Source organism: Ictidomys tridecemlineatus, chromosome 4 (assembly GCF_052094955.1).
Source record: "Ictidomys tridecemlineatus isolate mIctTri1 chromosome 4, mIctTri1.hap1, whole genome shotgun sequence".
In the NCBI taxonomy this organism is placed as follows: Eukaryota; Metazoa; Chordata; class Mammalia; order Rodentia; family Sciuridae; genus Ictidomys; species Ictidomys tridecemlineatus.
Genome location: NC_135480.1, coordinates 96,439,888 through 96,457,229, shown reverse-complemented (window position 1 = coordinate 96,457,229; position 17,342 = coordinate 96,439,888). Strand labels below are relative to the sequence as shown.

Below are 17,342 nucleotides of genomic sequence, written 5' to 3'. Positions count from 1 at the left end.
AATTGCATTACCTCTCCTTATTCCAACTTGCAATTGGTGCCGACAGCAGCACCTAGATTTGTGTTTGCTCCATCTCTCCACCTATGAGGAAACTCCCCGATATCACTTGATACCACTCTCGTTTGACACCTCACACCACTGAACACATAAGACAGATGTGCAACAACTGAATCCATGTCACTGTTACCTGCTCCTTGAAATGAGCCACAATTGGTTCTTCCAAAGGAGACTTAAAGGTGGACACCTACAATTTATACTGCACTCTGATATAGGCATTCCCTCAGCATTTTGTGACATAAAGCTGCCTCGTTCTTAACCAAACACTAATGGCTATGACTAAAATGTTTTTAGTAATCTGGAATCTGCTCTTCATAGTTTTCCCATCCTTTCTTTATTCAAGTTACTAGGCCTCCTTACTGGCACTGGACCTGTACCTGGCAAGCATGTTATCTCGATTCTAATCCAAGTCTAAGGGTCTTTATAAGTGTGGCAGAAGATAGGAAATTAAGACTAGAGGGCTCCTTTTGAATAAAGGTTTAAGGGCTTCTACATGAGTCAAGTGCATACAGTTCAATGCATGGGCATTAGTATATCTATTTTTGTTATTCAGAGAGTTGTTTCCCTACTTCTTGATTCTTAATATTCCAACAAATTAAAAGTTACCAGATAAATGATTTTCAGATTAATGAAGTATCACCAATAAGAACTTTAGCAACAAACCTGTATTTAAACATCCTAAATTTTGTGGCTCCACATTGCAGCTAGTGGACAAGTTTAATGTTAACCCCATGCAAATAGAAAGTAAAATCTATATAAACTAATTTATTTTTTCTTTTAGGTACTAGGGATTGAAATTAGAGGTATTTTACCACTGAGCTACATCCTCAGTCTTTTTTATTTTTTTATTTTAAGGCAGGGTCTAGCTAAGTTGGCTAGGGCCTCACTAAATCACTGGGGTTGGCCTCAGTCTCCATAATCCTGGGATTACAGGTGTGACCACCATGCCCAGCCCCAATTTGATTTTTAAAATTCTACATTTCTCAGAGATCAAGATCTACTAAACTTTGCTTTCACAGGAGGTAAAAACTAAGCAATCAACCATACATTTCTAATTCAACTGTAACTCGTTATGATCCCGAACTCACAGAAAATGAAAAATAAATGGGGAAATGTGATTCTAATTATAATCAATACTTAAATCCAACAGTAATTGTATTTCCCTTCACTGTGAACTTTAGCAAAAAAGAAAAAAGAAATGGGAAAAGATTACTGAGTTCTCTATGTGTCAGTTAGTTGTATAAATTACTTCATTTTGTCCTCACAATAACTCTATTAAATGGGTATTATTATCCCTGTTTCACAGATAAACAAACTGAGTGTTGGAGAGATTCAATAATTGGCTCAAGGACATGGAAATCAGAGGAGCCATGGTCCAGAATGCAGGTTTTTGATACCAATGGCCCCTAGAATACACCCTACAATATGCATGCCCCTGTAATGCCAAAAGGAGACACTAAATTAAGAAAGATAATTCAAAATCACTGGATATACATCTTCTTGTGCCCATGGCATAATATTTTTATGGCTTCCAGGTTGCATCCTAAATCCAATTGAAAAATAGAGCAATTTCAGCTTAACTAGTGATTGGCAGCACCTCCTGCAAACAGTGGATGTCCCCAAACAAAATATGCATAAAAGAACACTAGAAAAAGCAGTCAATCAGAACCCTTTCCACTCCTTTGCTGACCTCATAAAAACAATACATTCAATCTGTGACAAGCATAAGCATCCAAAGACTGTTGTACACAGAAAGATTTTCTAAAGTTATAGAAATAAAGTCTGAATATCATGAGGCATTGGTGCAAGAAGAGAAAACTGTATCTAAAAATTACCCTCTTGCATGATAGATGAAATCACGGCAGAAAAAATCCTAACTTTATTAAGTTCCTAACATATGAATTTCTCTAGTCGTCCTTGAAGGCTGCTGGCCACCTTGCCCCTCTCTGGCTCTTCTCTTGGTGCACAGTTAAATAAGTCCAGATGGCCCTCAGCATTTCAGCCCATGCAGCACCTCTTCTGTCCTTCCTTTTTTGTCCTGGATCAACTCTTCCTCAGCCTTTGACTCTGAAGAAGTTGAATTTCACAACACAATTGAAATCTGTTTAAGGTCACTGTGCTCCTCTGAAACTAATGGAGAGTTTCCACTGATGCTCACCTTCCCTGTACTCTTTACCACGGAAGTACTGCTGATCTCTTTTTACTGCATGATTTGTTGTACAACTGAATATAAAGCAATTTATTCTCATTATAGGAAACTCAGGCAACATAAAATGTAACCTATTGTCTTCCAATCTTGATGAAGGATAAGTGAAAAGTGTTTCTAAGCAAAACTGGGGTTATACCTAAATATAATATTTGTTCCCAGATTTTTTTTTCCATTTCACATTACTACAGTTTTCTAACCTTGGTGTTCACACCACTAATTTCTGTGCCCTCCATTCGTTTAGTATTAGCTTCTGAATTGTAGATACCATATTGATGCTACATAAAAACTGCAACACAAGTATTTCTGGGTATGAATTACAATTCATGGTGCTTTCTCTCTAGTGAAGGAATATAAAAATGTAGAATTGTCTTCTTGATCCACTAGCTGGACTCCCTCCAGTCACCTCTGGCAACACACCCACCCCTCCTCTCTGCAGAACTGAATCCTTCCTTCAAAGTCTCCAGCTCTCATTTAGATGAGGGGAGTTCTCCAGCCACTCTTGCTTCTCAGGCAATCTTCAGTCTGCCAAAGAAGTTTTAGATGCCACCTATTTTGCTGCAGATGTTGACACGATATTCCTAGCTCTCTTTTTCTTTCCAAACGCACAGTAAGCTCTCTGAGGTCAAGGTTTCAAATTTAGAGTATTCTTTTGAATTTTCTTATTGTTGTTGTTGGTTTTGCTTGCTTTCTTCTTCCTCCCCGTCTTCTTCTTCTTCTCCTTCTCCTTTTTTGATTGTTGCATTGCAATTTCACATAGTAGTGGAATTCACCATTACTAATTCACACATGCACATGATATAACAACATAATTTAGCCAATACCATTCCCCAGTATTATATCTGGCAGCTAACAGGCTGCTTGGTTGCTTGAGAGGTTTATTTGCTGTCATTTCTTCTCACCTTCCCTCAAGTCCATTAAGTCTCTGCACTGTATCTTCTAACATACTCTCTCTACAACAGATTACTTCATCTTCTTACCTGGCCTATACTCTTTCTTCTGTGACAGTAGCTGTCAAAGTCTCTAGACCTGAGTCCTAATGTTTTTCATCACAACCAGTCACATATTGCACATACACGTGCACACACCTGAACTAAATACATATTTACCCTCACTATGTAAGACATACCTTATTTTCTATTCCGTTCTATTCCATTCCATTCCATTCTCCCTCATCTCTCCATGCCTCTCTTCTTTTTTAAACTTTATGGAGTCCAGGTAAAGAGATTTTACCACCCACAGTTTGGAAAATACTAACCCATCAATTAAGATATTAGGATGCCCAATGCTTGAGCTTCTTCTAAAACCTGTTTTTTTCCCTTAATTTTCCCGTGATATTGATAGAACCATGATTATTTCAATCCCAGAAGTTTGCAACTTAAAAAAAAAATATTTTCTCAGTCATCTACCATTTTGGATCTATCATACACTCTTGCTGGTTAATTTGTCATCTCTAACATCTCAGCTGTGCCCATTTTATCCTTCTCCAAAGTCATTACAACTGTCTCTTTGCAAAATTATCTCCTTTGTAAAACAAATCACAGTTGGGTTTCTTTCTAACAAGCTCTTCTGGTATATAAAATTAGATTTTTATCAAACTCTTCAGGTACATGTCTATTGATAAAGGGTAGAGTTGTAACATTTTCATTTGTGATTCATTTCTCATTTTCTAATCTCATTCTTCTATTCAAATCAGGAAATTATTACCTTCTATAAGTTTATTTAGGTAGTTAGTAGCAGAGCTGTTTTAGTCAGCTTTTTTACTGCTATGACAAAAAGACCTGTCCAGAACAATTATAGAGGAGGGAAAACTTTATTTGAGGGCTCAGATTTCAGAAGTCCATAGAAGGCTAACTCCATTCCTTAGGGCTCCAGGTGAGGCAGAACATCCTGGTCATGGCGGAGGAGTGTGGCAAGGGAAATAGGTCGACCTACATAAAGATCAAGCAGCAATGAGAGAGACCCCCCACTACTGGCCAGATTCAAATATATACCCCATGGCCATTACCCAAATGAACCACTTCCTCCACCCACCTGCCTCCATTCACTACTCAATTAATCCCACTAGGGATTAATTCACTGATTAGGGCTAGGCTGTAACCCAATCATTTCTCCTCCAAACCTTCTTGCATTGTCTCGTATATGAGCTTCCAGGGGGCACCTCACATCCAAATCCTAACAAGAGCCAAATTTTAAACCCAGATCTTTTACATCTAAGCCCAACGATTTCCCTTCCCCACATACAAGTCTTCTTATTACATAAAGCAAAGTATTCTCTTTGGACCTCGATGGCCCCTGAGCCAGCTCTACCTGGCTTTTCTTTGCCCCTGCCTCTAGGTCTCCATTCTCTTCTTCATCTTTCATTCAACAACAAAAGACCTTTTTCACGGACCCTTTATTCTGTCCAGCCACTATAATGAATGCTTCATAAAGCCAAAATTCCCCAGCAATGATCTCTACCAATTGCACCTATTCCCATCTCTACTAATTCCCCGTTAACCTGACAGAGTAGCACAGCACATGTTCAATGGCTACCACTGACTATTCCCTTAAACATTTTCAAAAGTGATTTCTCAACATCTCCACCAGCAACACTCTCTTTTGCCTAGCATTTATGATTTTAATATAATCTGCCCCCAATACCCAGCATTTAATTGATAGAAATTCTTTAGCCAGACCCATCTCTTTCTATGGGCAAACAGGTCTTCCTTAGCCTGAAGGTCCAGATTAGGATTTCCCTCCTCTACACCTTTTTCAGACATTAAACCAACCAAGGTCATGCATCATGTAATTTATGCCTCACTAACTATGTCTCACAATTGTTGTCTGCCTTCTTCATTTAGGCCCTTATTCGTATAGAATCTTTCATGATTTCTTAGCTGTTGAAACAGTGTTTTCTCCCCATCTGAAAGGTTCTGCAAGACCAGTACAGTGTTCTTAAATTTACTTCGTTTTACCCATCAGCGTGAAGCTCAGAACTTTACACATCATATTCACCTTTATAAGAAGAATTTCAAATAAAAACTTTGTTCAAGATGAACTTTTTAACTAGATACCTATGGAGTACCTGTCTACCTGCTTTACAAATGTGATTTCATTCAAGTTCACCAAACCCACAATGGAACGTGGGGGCCACAGAAGGGAAAGCTGACCCAGGAGCTCACCAGCTTGCCAAATGTCAGTATGGTTCTTCCAGACCTGTCGGACTCCAATGCCTTGGATGTCATTCCTCCAGCAGGTCACACCCTTGCTTAGGTCAGACTCAAGTTAGTTTAGAGGCCACAGGAACAAGCATTTGTTGGCATGTTTTCGATGCTAGATGTTATTCAAGTTGCCCTGACTTTAGAAAAGGATGAAAGACAGCCAACTAATGTCAGTTATGGTCCCAGCCCCACTTACCAGTGTCACTTCACCTTTCTCAGCCTGTTTCCACTTCAAGACCTAACAATATTGGGCCTAATAGAATCTTCTCTTAATCTCAGATCATTTCTCTCTAAGAAACCCCACCCTGTTCCCCAAACCAAACTGCACACATTGGGCTCCCGGCTGTTCACTGCATGAAACACCCCTTCTTCCTGCTCCATCTAGTGAAGGCAAACTCATCCCCCAGATCCAGCTCACCGGGAGTCCCAAGCAGAATTAACTGCTTCCTTCCTTGTGATCCAATAGCATTTAAGCCATTCTATATGTATGTCTCTCTCCCCACCTGGAAAGCTCTAGAGGCATGGACTTTATAATCTGAAACCCAACACTATTCTTGAAACTATTCAACTTTCTCAAGACTTCAGGAAGGTTTTTTGAATGAAAGAATTTAGGAACGCTTGCTGTCATTCAATGTTTGTTGAATTAAGTAATCAATCATGACTTAAAACAGGAATACCATCCTCAGCACCACATACAAACAAAGATGTTGTGTCCGCCGAAAACTGAAAAATAAATATTAAAATTCTCTCTCTCTCTCTCTCTCTCTCTCTCTCTCTCTCTCTCTCTCTCTCTCTTTTTTAAAAAAAAAAAAAAACAGGAATACCATCTGTCCTTCCTATTTGACACAGTGGTTTAAATGCCACCTCCTCCCCTCCCTCCCCAACACAATCAAAAGTAAATTTCCCCCTCACAAACTCTCAGGGCACACTGTACCCTTCCTTATATTTGAGACTATGTAATTATAAATGTGTGTGTTACTTGTTGAATATTTGTTTTTCTCCCTACTATTAGACTACAAGTTCCATGAAAACATGGATAATGGATGCTAATACCTAAACCAAAATATCCATTCTCCTCTCTAATATCTTATGCCTTTAGTTGGCAAAACCACTTCCTGCCCAACCAGTGGGGCACTGTGTCTGACTCATTTGAATAATAATAGCAATTATTCTATTTTATTCCAGTTAGTCATTTGCAAAATACCAGCAGTGAGACACAGCAGAACACCTCAGATCTCACTTAGGATTTTCTGAAAAACAAAGGTCAAAAAGCTTCTTTTAAAAAGTAACTTTGATTTCCATATACGATTATGATCTCCCAAGCATTACACAATTATTATGAGGCACAGGCTTAACAAACTGGAACAATTTGCCTATATGTATATGGATCAAGAAAAATATTTAGACATAGTGCTCTTATTTTAGAATGATTTTTAAAGGCTATTATGATTTTTAAAAGGGTATTCTTCCTCTCTAATAAACAATAGCTTACATGCATTGAAGTCCTGTGAGCTCAAAGCAAGTTGATCTAAGACCAAAGCACAGTGCCTTAGCAGGGCTAGGCCTCCTCAAAAGTCCTGAATTGTCCAGGCTCCTTCCAAGGCTCTGTAGAAGGAAACCTGGCAATGTGCTCTTGTGATCCTGTTGTTTTCTATGTTTTTGTCCAAGCAAGAGAGTTTCGTGTTTTCTTTAAAGAGGGTCCTCAAAATTATATGCACTCCAGGCCCTATAAACTTAGATCCATCCTTTTACTACTGGCTCTCAATCTTATAATCAAACCACTTTTCCCTGTAAAGTATTTACAGCCAACATGACAGTGCAGGCACATTTAGTAAACATTTTTTTAATGTGGTATTAATCACTGAATAAATCATGTCTCATAATACCTTTTTAAAAATCATTCTAAAATAAGAGCACTACATCTAAATATTTTTCTTGATCCATATATATATCCTTCTTCCTAATAAACAATAGCTTACATGCATTGAAGTCCTGTGAGCTCAAAAATACTCCCAAGCAGGCATTACTGATCTTCCCATTGCACAGAAGAGGAAACTGAAACTTGGAGAATAACTTGTCCAGGATGAGGGGTAGAGCTGGGGCTTCATTCTAGGATTGTATGTCTTTCCTAATCTCCAGGCTTGTCTATTCCCAGGGTTCCCTGACAGCAGAAATTATGTCATCTCACTCCTTTGTAACTCCCCACAGAGCTGATGATTAAAAGCTGGCACTCAATAAACATATGTGATCAACTATTTAAGAGAATATCTAATGTTGTAACACAATCTCGAACAGTGTGACATTACTATGAATATTCCTAAATGATGAGGTAATCAGATACCAAAAGAAGAGATTGATATGTAACAAAAGGCTTTTTATGCATTATCTCAGGAATGACACACAACAGAAAAAGGGAAACCCAGATGTTGCTGGGTTTGTGGCTACAAATCAAAAATACTCAGAGTACATAGTGAAACACAGGTTATACAGAAGGCTTCAGAGCTATATCTGCCACGCAATCTTTGAATGCAAGAAAGTATTACATGTAGGTGGAAGGAAAAGGATACATATCGGGTTCATTAAAACTTTCTCTTTTGCAAAAACACATATATAGATAGATTCTTTGGGGCAGGGCTTTTTTAGTTTCTGATTGCTCAGAAGCTAAATTAATACTGCAGGCAGGGGAAGTGTGTCCACCTAACTGAAAATCAGTTAACTCAGTGGCCTAAGAGTGTTTTAAGTATAATGTATTGAGACTGCCTGAAAGGCTGCCATTTGGCACCCAGACCAACATCAAAAGGTAATGTTCCTAATGAGCATCTGCAACGAGGGACGGTATTTCAACAACATGAAATGAAAGGCATAATGGCACCACTGCCAACGCCAGATAATTTACATCCCTTTACATCAGCAAATGGTTTGAAGGTTTGGCACCAGGAATCAATAACATAAGGGGCCAAGGGTGACAGGACTATGACCTTCAGATTAACTTCCACATTCCAATGTCCTACAGTAGTAAACATATCTACTCAGATTATTGAAAACAATTTTACTAAAATGGTTTAAATATTAAAAAGCCTGGACCCTTCCAGAAAATGAATCATTAAGCAAAGAGGCCTTTGGTCATTTCACCCTCCCTAGGAGGCTGCCTCTTGAAATATTGCTGACAGACTTGTTGAACAAGTTAAGAAACATATACAATTCTCAGCTGAATTTTACTCAGAATTCTTCCTTTTAACCAAAGGTATATCTCAATTTTAGTCTTTTTGCTTCAAAGTTCAAATAACTATTATTTTATACAGCCAAATGACCAGTGTTTCCAATCTTATTTAATTTGTTACCCAGTTTTAAGATAAGCAAAAATTGATTTGTAATTTGCAGCTATTTCTTCTTCTAAAAGTTCCAGGCATTCCTCTTGTCTATATATTTGCTAATTTGAAGAATTATTATTTATCGAACTTATACTAAAATATTTATCTTGACACCATGAAACTTCTAAAATTTCACCTTTCAAAAGCACAGAAGAGCCCCTTTTAAATGTTTTTGTCTCCTCTGTTCCCAGTAGACAGATGGGGACAGGTGCAGCCCCTGCCCTCCCCTCCCTGCCAATTGGTTCTGGTCTCCATCACCACAAACCCAAGATCATCAGGGGAAGTTCTAACTGTTCTTTAGCAACAGGTAGTCAATCACTCATTTTACAGGAAGTCAGGAAGGATTGTAAAATACCTTTGGAGGTCTGCCAGTGGCATTGAAGCTACTTTCAGCCTGGAGAGTGGCCACAGTCTTTAACACTGATGATGTAAATATGGGGAATTCATCAAACTAATACTAAAGAGAGGGTTTGACTGTCTTTTAAAATTAAGTGGTTGCACCAGAAATCCCAAAGTCCATATTTCAAGTAATGTGAAATTTACAAAACGCTATCTAGAATTTAAGAAACAGAGTTCTGGGGCTAACAAAATCCTCTGTCATGTCTAAAGATCAGTTTTTAAATGACAAAATGGTGATATTTATTTATATTTTATTTTTTAGTTGTAGACTTTATTTCATTTTTATGTGGTGCTAAGGATCAAACCCAGTACCCCACGTGTGCTAGGCCAGCACTCTACCATTGAGCCACAACCCCAGACCTACATATTAAGACATTGTTCCCTATGACCAGAAAAATACAGATACAGACTCTTTACATTAAATTACATGCTATCTATCTAAGGAATTTAATTAATGATAAAGGGTTCCAAAGAGAAAAGCTATGCAAACTCTTGGGATGTGGGGGCTCCCTGTGACTTACTGCTTCCTCTGCTTGCTTTCTGCCTGAGGTAAACACCCACATCCCTTGCAAATAACACACCACACCATGTTTTTTGTGTTTTTTTTTTTAATATGAGCTTTCTTTGTGTGTGTGTCAATTACTCCCTTAATCCTTGAACTATCAAGCTCAAGGAACCAGTTACCAATTAAATCAACAAACTCCAAGGCTAATTAATTGGCATAAGAACAAATGGAGGAAGTTCCATCACTGCAAGAAAGATAGGTCTTGTCATTTTGTTCTATTCCAATGTTATTCTTTTTTTTTTTTTTTTTTTAGGTCCCAGTAAAGGTATTCAGAAAAATAGTCATCAAGTGCAATCATTTGAGGAGAGAGGAAGGGAGTACCAAAAGTATTAGACTAACAAAAACTGCTAGGCACAGTGGTGCACACTTGTAATCCCAGCAACTTGGGAGGCTTAGGCAGGAGAATCACAAATTCAAGGCCAGCCTCAGCAACTTAGCAAGGAAGGTCCAAAGCAATTTGATGATACCCTAAGCAGTAACCATCTCAAAAAAATAAAAATAAAAAGGGGGCTGGGGACTTAGCTCACTGGTAAAATGCCCCTGGGTTCAATCTTCAGAAAACAAAAAGAAAAAAAAAAGTACATTAATGAAACCTTAGCCAGAATTCTGTAGTATCTTCTTTGTAGTGGGAACAGTAAGTAAAACTTGAGTAAATGATAGGCCACCCCTCTACAATGTCTGTTTTTTATTCCCCATTTTAAAACTCTGTTGTGTTTTAAATGGATTCCAAACTAATTTCAATATTTTTAAATATGCCAATATTTATCTTAAGAATATAATGTTTAGGGATTTTTTTTTTGGATTTTGGATAGAATTGTTACAGTTTTGTCATTGTCAGTTAAGTTGTGTTCAAAGAAACACATTAAATCTACTAAAAAATGCAACTCTCAGTAACTACTCCCAGCAAACTTTGCTGAAATTCATCTTAATTAATTTAACAAAGGATATTAAATGTACTTTATATGTACATCACCTTTCATAATGTAGCAAAGGTGCTCTTTGTTCTTACTCTGGTGCTATCTTGTTTTTTTTTTTCTCTTTTAAAGTCCTATCCATTCCCTGACTTTTGCAGGTTAAACTGACATATTGTAAAATTACCAAGTAATCATGTGACTCAGCCATTCCAGGTTATTCAAGCAAACAATTTTTCCACACAACATCCAAAAGTGCTGCTAGAATAGACACAAATTTACTATATAATTCCACATCCTTTCACTTTATTCCCAAGCAGCAGAAGATATTAAACATGAGAAACAGTTACCTGACTCATTTGATGTACTAAGGTTAGTACACCTTGTATCTAAATTGTCATATGCATGGACAATCACCATTGTCTCTGGAGATGCTACAGCATTTGAGGACAAATAAGAAAAAGAATATACTTGTGTGCGTGTGTGCATGTGTGTGTGTTATATTGTTTTCATTTTCATCCTGACTCTTTGACTTGAATTTTCTGGATTTTTTAAAACTATGGTAGAGACAATACTCCAATGGAAAATCATTTCTCTTCATAAAATCAACCATTCAACTTCTTTCTTTTGTTAAGCAGCCCCCTACGTTTTTTACATTCTGCCTTCTTCCCATCCGCATGGTGCAGGAAAGAGAACGTTTTCATTCCAGGGAACATTGGTTAGAATGCCACCCTTGCCTGAGCATCCACCAACATCCCGAGGTGGATTCCCTGGGCATATAGCTAGCCGCCTGTAACTCCCAAGGGATCTAAATACTGAGGGTTACACCCATCTCGCTGAGGAAGACGATGGTCCAGTGATCCCCCAAAAGACGCACTGAAGATCAGGTCTCCATTGTCACGTTCCCACCCAGAGGGGAGGAGATCTCAAAAACACACACCCCACCCCACCTGGAGAGGTCTGGTCATAGAGACCCACCGGCGTAATGAGTAGGGCAAGCCCCTGGAGGCCCCAGCCAGGTAGCCACAGGGACCCAGCCTAAGCTCCCAGCCAAGGCTCGGCCCCGCCCCGCCCCGCCCCGCCCTGCCCTGCCCTGCCCCTAGCCTCGCCTCCAGTCTAGCCCCCGGCCCGCGACTAGTGGGTCAGCGCACGCGCGTCGGTGAGCCTGGCCACAGCTCCTAGTCGGCTCCCAGCGGACCTCCCAGGCGTCGCGCTGGGGCCAGGACACCACCGCGAGAGGGTGTGAGCTGGAGGGAGCGCGAGGATGTTCCAAGTCCGCGTAAAAGAGGCGAGAGTGGGTGCGCACCGGCGTACGGGACTAAGAGACCGCCCGGTGACCACCCAGTCTCCATTTTATGTCCTCAGAAATTGTCGGGCAGGCGGGGCACGGCCTCAGGGCGGGGTCTCTCCCGGCCGGGGGCTAGCGAGACCGTTAGGCTGGAACACCGGAGACGGTCCTGGCAGTTCAGGCCGCCACCCGCGCCGCAATAAAAGCCTCTCGCGGCTTCCCGCCCAGCCAGCCTAGCTCTGATTGGTCGCCATGGGAGGGACCCGAGTTGGCTGGAGGCGGCGGCCGCCGCTGCTCCGGTGCCGCCTGCGGCGGGGGACGCTGGGTGCTCCCCGGCCCGCCCCGCGCGCTTCTCCACCGGGGCTCTGCCCTCCAGGGCAGGTACAGCGGCACCTGGCAGCGGTGTTTGCGAAGCACTGCCCCCGCCGCCCGGCTTTCCGCCGGCGCTTTCCAGCACACGTTCCTCACCGACTGTCCGCCCAACCCACCCAACCCTCTGCGGCCCCAGCTCCTTTTCTTCGTCCCCTCCCGTTTGTCAGCGCCAAAGCACAAATCCTTGGGTGGGGTGGGGGAGCAGCTGGACTGGAGGGTGGGCACGCACAGAAGAATTTTGCAGGGAGGCCGAGATGGAAATAGTCAAAATGAAATGCGCCTCCCTCCCGGCTGCTTAGGTTCTCTGGGCGGCGGCACAGCCCCCGCTACCCTCGGCAACGTCCCTACAATTCTTCCTCCCAGCTCCCTATTGTTCGCACTTTGCCGGGATCAGAAACCTCGCCCAAAGAAAGGAGACTGGGGCGAGGTGTTTCGGGCGGCTACCTGCCATTCTTCTCTGGCACCGTGCAAAACTGGGTTCGCGGTGCGTGTAAAGGCACACGCGCGCACACACACATCAGGCAGTCCAGATCACGCCCTCCTCGCCCTCCGCCCCTCTGCACTTCCTCCTGTCAAAACGCGGCGCTCGACCCTCCCATCCCTCCGTGCTCCCGGCCGAGGGCAGGCTTTGCAACTAACCAGCAATTTGGCAAATGAAAAACTAACGTCATATGGACGGGGGTGCAACAACGGCCACACAGCCCTGCGATTCTGCCCATTTCGCCCCATTTTACAAACCGTTATTCGGCCCAGGGAGGTGGGGCGAAGACGGCGAGTCCCACTTTATTACACCCGGGGAAATAACGATTAGGGGTGACTGTCCCGGCCTTATTGTTCACTCTTCCTGGAGCCGGGGCTGACAAGCCCCTTCCTCGCGGAATGCGAGGCTGTGCGGAGGCACCACCCGAACCGCGGCATCGCCCGCCCCGCTGCCCGCCTTCAGGGAAGGAGCGCTGCCCATCGCCAGCGCGGCCACAGCGTCCCCGGGAGCCGACTAGCCCTCTCCTATCGCCGCCCGCACACAAAGTGGGAAGGACGGACGCGCAGGAGGGGCACGGAGCGCTCGCGGCGCGGGGAAGCAGCCCCGGTCCAGCGCAACCCGGGAGGGCGCGGGGTTCGGCTGGGCAGCAAGGGCGACGCACTCCTTTCTCAGCTCAACGAAAATGACCCGTCTTAGCGTTCCACATAAAGCCACCCCAAATAACAGTGTTCCTCATGGGAGGCGTAGGTGGAAGAGACAATTAGCAAATCAGATTGAGAATTATCAACAAAAAAATGTACCTGCAGTTCCCAGGAAAAACAAAGTCCAGATGAGATCCTTAGTTTGCAGCATTGTAATCTGCTGGCTGGGAGTGATGTTCTTGCCGCGATAAATTCTGTGGCCCCCCCCTTGCAGCGAGTGTGGACGGCGGCAGAGCAACAGACCTAGGGGCAGACAATTGCCAGGCTGAGTATGATTATTTTTGCAGAATTGTTTCCTGCCAGCGGCTGCCGAGCTGCGTTCACGCGCTGATCGGAGAATGAGTGACAGTCCCAGCCTCAGCACACTCGCAACTCGGAGATCCTTGCGCTGGCCCGGGTTCGCTTTGATGGAACTGGGGATGGGAGCGGGGGGCGGGGGGCGGGGGTGAGAACCTCACTGTGTCCTTCCACCACGCCGGCCACAAATAGTGCCGAACATCAAGGAGGTAAAAGAGACAGGGGAGGCAGATGCAGCCGCCTGCAAAACGCGGCCTGGAGCTACCGAGGGAGCCGGGCTCTTTCACAAGCAGTCTCCCTGGCAGAACTGGGATTTCTTCTTTTCACACTTTCCCTTCATGCTTTCACGGTCCCTCCTGCCACCCTGTCTTTCTTAATCAGGATTTTGGATATTTTAATAACTAGTAAAAATAAAAACAAAATCTTGGATGATTTGGTTAGATTTTTCAAAGTTGTGGAATCCCTTCATTTAGATCCTAAGAGCCTTGCAACACAGGACTACTTTTTTTTCCCCCAAGTGCAGAAAATTAGAAATTTGAAGAGGGATGGTGGTTACTCTTGCTGGATTCTTTTGTGTGCGTGTGTGTTGTTTGTTTGTTTTATCCTGGCTTTGAAGTTTGCTCTTCCACAGAGAGGCAACACAAGACCAGGCAGCAGCTCCCAGGGGAAGGAGGTGGAAAGCAACTTAAGTAGAAGAAAATGCAGATGTTTAAAAGAAATTTCTAGAAATAATCTGAAGAAAACCTTTTTCTTGTTTACCACTACTGAAATCTGTGGTCTTATTTTTAAAACAGACAAGACTTTTATGTACCTATACCTTTTTTGTAGGTATTATAGGAGCAACCTTAAATAAAATTTTCCTTCATCAGGACACAACATCGATTCTTAAGGATATTAATGTAGAATATTACTGAGATACAAACACAAAGACTTCAATTAATCCTTCAGCTGTGTATTAAAAAGAAGGGGTGAGGGTGAAAAGAAACAGGTCTCAGCACCTGAGCAAGGCTTGCATGTAAGAGGAGGATGTCCAGAAGTGGGATTGCCCTGTAGCTCTGCCCAGTGAAACCCCTGATCCAGGAAGATGTCATGGGCCAGCATCACCAAGCACTGCCATTTTGTTTAAAGAGCAGGCTCCCTATTGCTGTTGCACATTATAGAAACCCTTCTTCTGCTGGCTGAGCCGCCACCCTTCATCTCTGGAGAGGCCCAATCTCCTCCCCCTCTCCTCCTGTCCTCTACCAAGCAGGCCACACCAACACACTGTGACCTGGAGAGACTTTTAAAAGTGCTTTCTCCTCTAAACCAATCCTTCCCATATACTCTTGTAATATTAATCTTCCATCAATTATAAACAATTCAAAAATACAGAAAAGTAGAAAGAAGGCTCTGAAAATAATCCCAAGGCCCACAAATTTCAGAGATACCCACAAATTTTATAAGTCTTCTATCCATCCATGTGACTTTTATAATGGGTATACTAGAGTTGCAATTTGGAATCTATGGAGTCTGCCTGTTTTCCTTAATGTTTCATTATAAGCATTTCCATGGAGTTATTAAAAAGGTTTTCTAAATATTTTTAAAACTAATATTTTTTCCTAAGGGTGATTCTTCAGTTGTTCCCCCAACACTGGCTATTTATATTGTTTCCAGATTTTGATAATATAAACAATGCTTTTTTGAACATCTTTCAATAAATATTTGTTGAACAACCACTGTGGCTTGGTGTAATGAACCATATATGCTATTGTTTGTATCTGGATTGTCCCCCAAAGGCACGTATGCTAAAGACTTGGTCCCTAGGGTAGCCATATTGGTAGATGGTGGAAACTTTTGGTTGTGGAGCCTACTAGAAGGGAGCCATTGGGTGTTCCCTTGGAGGAGAAATTGGAACTTGGTCCCTCTTCTCTCTCCTCTACTTCCCAGAGGTGAGGAGGTAAGCTGTTTCCCCTGCCAAGCTCCCCACAACCACCATATACAACTTTGCCACAGGCCCAAAAGCAGCAGAGCCAAGCAACCATGCACTTAAAACTCTGAAGTTGTGAGACAAAATAAAAATTTCCTTTTTATAAGTTGTATGTCTAACGTACTTGACACAGCAACAGAAATTTGACTCTCTCTCTTCATATGTGTGTGTGTCCGCCAGCGTGCTAATACGCAAAATTACCCCATGAAATTTTATAAATATATGTATATGACCAAATCAGATTATTTCCTAAAGAAGAGGTTCTAATAGTAGAGAAAGATGAAGTGAATAGGCCAGGGCTTAAAGGGATATGAAGGTTGGAGGACCCAGAACAAATTTTTTCTAATTTTACACCAATAGTGAGAGACACACTCTTTCCTGCAAACCTCCCTCCTTTTAGCCCTTGTCAGTAAAATTAAAAGATTCCTCGCTATTTTTCTTCCCAAATGTCCCTATTTTTAGCTTTTCAATGTAGACAAGTGTGGAAATCCTATCTCACTTCAGCATGACTGAGTTTTTTTTTTCCCCCTCTCTCTCTCCAGCCCCTCCCTGCCCCCTGTAGCTGTGGATCTCTGTTGTAATGACTCATTCTAGAATTCTGCCCCAGTTACTCCAGTCCACACTGAGTATCTCTCCCATGTTCTTTTAACAGAGTGCCTCACTTGTCTCCAGTTCCTCAGCTCTGCACTGCATTGCATTTCAATTCTTCCCTGAACCTCAGTTTAAAATGGGACAAAACTGCTGCCCTTCCCAGACCTCTCTCCCCAGAGAGCGTCCCAAGCTGTCAGGCACACACACATCAATGAGCATCTACTGTGCAAAACATCCATGGGATGGAAACAGGAAAAAGACACCCAGACTGAGCTAGAGAGGGAGGTTTGTTAGTAAATCAGAGCATGGTCTAAGAAGACAGCCACAGCAAGGAGGCCAGGGTGGTGTGGAACATCCTAACTGAAGGCAGTGGGGCAGTGGGAAAGGAAGCAAAGAGGAGCACGGACTTGAGAAACACTCCAAGAACAAAACAGAACTTTAGAACTTTCCATCGGAGTCTGAGGCAGAGGAAGAAATCCACGTTCCTTTTATGTACTTGACAAATATGTTTTGAGTATCAACTGAGTGTCTAATGCTACTATAAACATGAGGGACAAAAGCAAGTCTTAACCCTCTTCACCTTCTATACTTATGGAGAAGACAGAAATCATTAGACATCTAGTATATAAATGGCGGTAAATACCAATAAGGAGGGGTAAGGGTAGGGACTTCTGGGGTGAGAAAGGATTATCATTTTGTACAGGGAAGCAATATAAGGATATTTGACAAAGATCTAGAAAAAATGATGACTCCAGAGTCTCCAATGTGGGCAGTTGAACAACTGCTGGTGATAGAAACGGGGAGTAGCTGGGAGAGGAGATTCAGACTAGGCAATGGGCAAAGGAACAGTTATGTCAGCTGTAGAAACACTAAGTTTGAGGTGTTTGAGGGATATCTAAGTGCAGATGTATAGAAGACAAAACATCAGAGTTTA

The 17,342-nt window shown here is 42.3% G+C and overlaps 1 protein-coding gene across 28 annotated transcripts in view; it reads right to left on the bottom strand.

Annotated features, from left to right (window-relative positions):
* Ncam1 (neural cell adhesion molecule 1) overlaps positions 1–13,971 on the bottom strand; it is a 293,481-nt gene extending 279,510 nt beyond the window's left edge. For 4 of the 28 annotated variants that reach the window (XM_078047014.1, XM_078047024.1, XM_078047015.1 and 1 more), the window contains exon 1: positions 13,654–13,958. In XM_078047014.1, the coding sequence (XP_077903140.1) occupies positions 13,654–13,705 (52 nt within the window). In that variant the 5' untranslated portion in view covers positions 13,706–13,958. Of the gene's footprint in view, positions 1–12,018; positions 12,080–12,816; positions 12,839–13,653 lie in introns of those variants that run through there. The other 24 variants (XM_078046995.1, XM_078047001.1, XM_078046997.1 and 21 more) reach the window with 15 other exon arrangements.
* Between the last annotated feature and the right edge of the window lie 3,371 nt (positions 13,972–17,342).